This window comes from Geospiza fortis, unplaced genomic scaffold (assembly GCF_000277835.1).
Source record: "Geospiza fortis unplaced genomic scaffold, GeoFor_1.0 scaffold353, whole genome shotgun sequence".
NCBI classification, from domain to species: domain Eukaryota; kingdom Metazoa; phylum Chordata; class Aves; order Passeriformes; family Thraupidae; genus Geospiza; species Geospiza fortis.
This window is the reverse complement of record NW_005054473.1, coordinates 436885-442339: the sequence shown is the minus strand read 5'-3', so window position 1 is coordinate 442339 and position 5455 is coordinate 436885. Positions and strand designations below refer to the sequence as shown.

The 5455-nt window shown below is 53.3% G+C and overlaps 1 protein-coding gene across 1 annotated transcript in view; it reads right to left on the bottom strand.

The window, feature by feature from the left end:
* Nucleotides 1-4099: 4099 nt before the first annotated feature.
* VWA5B1 (von Willebrand factor A domain containing 5B1) overlaps nucleotides 4100-5455 on the bottom strand; it is a 27453-nt gene continuing 26097 nt past the window's right edge. Inside the window, 1 exon segment of the mRNA XM_031062920.1 lies at nucleotides 4100-5455. This exon segment is cut by the window's right edge and continues 146 nt beyond it. Coding sequence (XP_030918780.1) covers nucleotides 5297-5455 — 159 coding nt within the window. The 3' untranslated portion in view covers nucleotides 4100-5296.

The following is a 5455-nucleotide window of genomic DNA, read 5'->3' as shown; positions in this document are numbered from 1 at the left end:
ACAGCCGTAAAAAGGCTGCCAGAATCCCCAAAGCCGGAGAGCAGCCTGCACACCAGCCCTGTGGCATCCAATCCTCACCTGCTGCCACTTCCAGGCCTGGAAATGGGGTTAGTCCCAGGGGAAAACCATTTTAATAAGCCTTTCAACCAAACAGGTGCTTGGGAAGCATCTCGTAGGGCTTGGGCTCCCAGGGAGCCTCTGTGGAGCAGGACACCCATGGTCAGCATCAGCCCTCAGATCCCCGTCCTGCTCTGGGGGGAACGAGCACTGCCTTCAAACCAGCACCCATCAGCACCCAGGGTGCCTTTGGCCAACCCCTGGTAGTTTGGCACAGGGCAGCTCACCCTAAAACACATTGTTTATCCCCTAAAACGTGTTGTTCATGCCCTAAAACACATTGTTCATGCCCTAAACCACGTTCTTTATGCCCTAAAACACGTTGTTTCTGCCCACTGTGGTGCTTTGGATCTGGCTCAGCTCCACGGCTGTCAGTGAGCTTGTGGTCAGAGAGGGTTTTAAGAACCTGCAATGCCAACCAAGTCACCTTTCCCAAGGGATTTACACCCTTTACAGGCTTCCTTTCCAGGATTCCTAGGTGCTGTGCCCGCTGCACTGGGGCTGATGTTTTGACTCCAACTTCTTCCCAGCCCACAACCCACATCCCTTGTTTTTCTGCCCAGTGCAAAGAAAGGATTAAAAACCACAACAAAAAGCAAAGAAATCCTCTAATTTAATGAGCAGAGAAGCCCACAAACCTCTAGCTTGGCTTTTTAAGCATGAGCAATATAATATCTGTGTCTTGAGGAGATTTAATTATTTTAACAATTAAAAGGGACCTCCCCAAGAGGCTGCACATGGAGGGCACAAGCACCTGCAGGACTCATGTGCATCCCAGCCCAAACTTCCCATGGCAAAGGTAATTTTACAGGTGGCACAGAAAGAGAAAACTAGAAAAGGTCATTGCACAAGAGGGGCTGATTCTCCCGATTTAAATACAACCCCACAAACCCACACTGCAAAGCCACAGGCACACCCAGAGCTGAAGCAAACACTCACCAGTGACCCTTGGGCGGTGATGCTGCTTCCTTGCAGGCAAGGGGAAAAATTTCCATCCTCCTTCTTTGTATAGGGAATGACTCTATGGGCACAACACTGGGACAACCAGCTCACAGGCAGGGTCAGATACCCCAGCTCTGCACCCATCCCTCCTCTGAGACCCCCCCCAAACCTCAGCCTCGGGCCTCTTATTGCCTTCAGGATAACAAATCCCAAAATCTCAGTGCAGCTGCCCTGGGAGGGGAAACAACACAAAAGGACACAACCCCCAGGTGCTTAGAGAGCTCCAAGCCCCAAGGTGAGCATCCAACCATCTGATTTACTCTGAAAACCATTGTTGAGGTGATTCTCAGCAGAAGACATGTGTGGCAGCCCCGGAGCCCCCCCAGAGTCTGTGTTGTGCTGGGGTGAGGCAGAGCTGCGGGAGGAGCGAGGGCGATGTGTGAAATCGAGGGGCGGCCACAGCTATTTCTGCTCCGTGTCAGCACCCACTGACAGCAGCACCCTGGGAACACAGAGAAGCTCCAGGCATCTTTTTTCTGAGCGAAATTCACCTGTACATGACTGCACTTCCCTGTTAACCCCCAGCATTGTGAGGTTTGAAGCTCGCTGGTTCTGGGGGCAAAACTGGAGGGCTTGGGCTCACAGCGAGCTGCTGGCACCCTTGACATCTCCATTTAGGCTCCTGAGATTCCCCCTTATCTGATGGGCAGAAGCTTCTACAAATCCCTTCTCCTTCCTTCTGCTCAGGGTCACTCTTTTTTTCCCCTTAATTTCTTGGGACTTGGAGCAAGACCCAGGCAAATGCGACTGATTGTGTAACGTTGTGCTCAGAAAGCTTCTTAAACAGTCACATATTTCTATTGGATTTCCCTTGCCCTTCTCTGCTGATTACTGGAGTATTTATATATAAATAGAAGCTGTCTTCCCCATAATCTGCTTGTTTCTCCTAATTAACTCAGGGCTGCTCTCCTTGGGTTGCTCAGCCCTTGGGTTTTGGGGGTGCCAGCACCCAGCAGCACTCAGTGAACCCAAATGCACCAAATTTCTGCTGAAATTGCTTTTTTAGCTGGTTTTAAAGATGCAAATCCCTCCCTCCCAAACTTTATGTGCTCAGTATCTGCCCCATCCTCCCAACTCCCCGCTCAGGGAAGTGCTCAAATGTGATTTCTTCATCTTTCTCCCTCCTCACAAAACTTTCCCTCAATTCAAGGAACGTCTCGATTTGATAATTATTTTAATCATTATTACTCATCTTTCCCCTTTCTTCCCCCCCCCCCTCAAAACTTCGTCCTGGGCCTGTCAATCACTTTAATAGCTGTTTACAACCTATCATCAAGTCTTGCATAACATCCACATGACTTCACTCAGATGCCTCCGACACCCAAAAGCTGCCCCTGGGCTCTATTTCAGGAGTGATGGAGCCCACGGCACCAACTGGCTGCATCCCCCGCCGGCATGCCCGGGGTCCTGGGATGGGGAAAATCAAAGCCAAAGACATGCCCGAAGCAAAACTATTTTGTAGTTAACACAAGACAGCCCCACGCTGCTCCCCGGTTCAGGTTTTGGCGGTGAGGGTTGGTTTGGTGGGCTCACAGCCCTCCCCAGCATCGCAGGGAGATGTTGCACCAATTTGGAGAGATGGGGAGCTGAAGGCACCTGGGGCAGCCCCTGGATGGCAGCGTGGCCTCTGCCCCCCACTCCCCTCGCGGCGCTGGCACACACGCACACCAAACATGGCAAATTCTGTTTAAAACGTCGTTTTCTAGCGAAGTTCTGCACCCCGCGGCATCGCCCGTCGGCGGCGGGTTGGCGGGGGGACGGGGCAGAGGCGCAATCTGTGCTGGAACGGCTGCCAGCCCTTTTCCTTCGGCAGGCGACGGCTGGCTCGTGGGGCGGGGGGGGACACGACGGCTCTTTTTTAAGCTCTCCCGTCCTCCCCCTCTCCCTCAGATTTCATAACCCTTCGAGAGGAGCCAGGCAGCAAAACCTCCCCAGGGTGGTGGGACAGGGCAGGGGGGACACGGAGGGGTCTCTGCGGGGTCTCGCCATAACCCCAACTTGGCCAGTTCTCTCCCCAAAACCCCCTTGGCACAAGGCTGCCCGGGATGGGACGTGTCTCCCTCCCTGTGCAGACGCTGCATGCAAATATTTATTTACACAGCATTAGGGGGTTATTTATTAAGCCACAGTTGACAACTGTATTCAAATTAATTTCTCTTAATAAGGCACTTGCGGTCACCCCAGCAACAGCACCGGAGTGCCCTTCTTTAAGGAAAATACTGGGGTGAAATTCCCTTGGATGCCAAGAGGGTGCTCTGAGGGGGCCTCTGGAGATGCTGGGGCTGGAGGCACCAACTCCCTCCTTGGGAGATCTGCTCCATCCCCGGAGATGGAGCCCAGAGGGAGGAAATTGGGCTAGAAGTGTCTATTTTATGTGATATATATATAGATCCAGAGGTCACCAAAAGCAAGAGGGCATCTGAGGGGGTCCTTGCTTGCCAAGGGGAAAATAAGGGATGGCAGAGCTCCCATGTCCTGCTTTGGATTGGAAAACACAATGGCTGCTTTATCAATTCCTGTGATTACAACACTAATTAAGGAAGGTGTGGGATGAAGGCAGGATTTTTGTTTCCTTGCACTGACCAAGGTGACAGGTTAAACTATGCAGAGAAAGACAGCAGATTTCTCAGCTCCATCTCTGCCTCAGAGAATAATCAAACCACATTTCCCCTGGGTTTTAAAATCCTGGATGCAACAGCTTACCAAATGCTGTGCAATTCAGGGTTTGCAAAACACAGTTCCCCAAAACTGGAAGGAAGCTCCTTATCCCCTCTGCAACCCAGACACACACTAAATCATCACGGGGTTTTTTGGGGGGTATTTTACTGAACAGTCACACAGTGCTCCAACCAGCTGGGGTGGCCCCAGGGAAACCCACCAAGAACCCACCCCAAAACAAAGGATTCACACTGGGAATTAGAGCAGGCTGTGATTTACTGGGACAACAACACTTGTGCAACAACAGAGAACACGCCTGTGCTGAGGCACCCGGCCGGCAAACCGGCAGCAGCACTGAGCATTGCCACACTGGGGACCTCAGAGAGGGGACATCAAAGCAGACACTGGAGGGGTGCTCGAGGTTCTGGGGAACCCAAAGAGCTGACACTGACAGCAGAGACCAGAGGGAAGCTCCTGGAGACCCAAGAGAGGTGAAACCAGAGCAGAAGGATAATCTTGGGGACCCCGGAGAGGCCACACTGAGAGCAGACACCAGAGGGATGCTCATTGTCCTGGGGACCTTGGAGAGGTGACACCCGAGCAGAGACCGGAGGGGTGCTCATGGTCCCCAGCACGGGTTTCCCTCCTGTTCACCCCCAGACACACAGACACGAGACAGAAGCCTGCTGGGACAGGCAAGGCTGCTACATGCCAAGGGAGGGAGCAGCAGGCAGTGGGTTCCAGGCGGGCTCCACGGGAGACAGTGGCACACAACTCCCTCTGGAGGCACTTGATCCTTCAATCCCGGGCACCCTGGCTCTGCCTGTGAAGCTCCAAAGGCACACGTTGGCTGCAAGGGATCTCACAAACTCCTGCTGGGATTGCAGAGAGCCTGAAGGAGCCCAGCATGTGTGGATGGGATGGGGTTTGGTCCCAGCCTCCAAGTGGCCTGGCTGGGCTCGATCCTCCTGGCTGTGACAGCAGGGCTGCTCTTCACATGCTCATTCCCAGCCCAGATTCCCTTTTATCCATGAGATGAGCATGTTGTCAGACCTTTGCCTTCTCTGAAAGCCATCTGAGATGGCAGGAGCCAGGCAGGAGCCTCAGGAAAGCAGGGATTTGGGGCTGAGGGGCTGCAGTGGGGGCTTGGCAGTGATTCAGAGCTGGGAAGAGGCATCTAAGCAAGGACAGGGAAAGTGGAGCAGGCCACAAGATCTGCCCTGGAAACTGGGCTTGGACCAGAAGAAACCAGAATCAGAGGGAACTGCTGTAGCCGGAAGTGCTGATCTAGTTGAAATTAAAAAGCATCTACTGCAGGCAGTGGTAGGTTCCCTTCCAGGGCAAAATCCTGACTGCTGAGTGCAGGATTTTGCCCAGGCTGCTCTGTTTGCAGGGTTTCCTCTAATAAACACACACATCCCTGCACCAGAGGAGTTGAGCTCCTTGGAGGCATTTCCTAAAGGATAGATCCCTGCTCCTGTGCCCTCAGTAATCTGCCCAAGCCTCCCGCCTCCTCCTCTTACACACTGCCTGGGTTGTAGCACAGCAGGTTGAACTCCAGGTTCTCATCCCAGTGACGGAGCAGCACAAAGAGCTGCTGGGCTGCAGCTTTCACCGTGGCCAGGCTGGATCCCTCCGGGAAGTCCTGCCCGCTCAGCCACAGGCTCGCGTTTGGAGC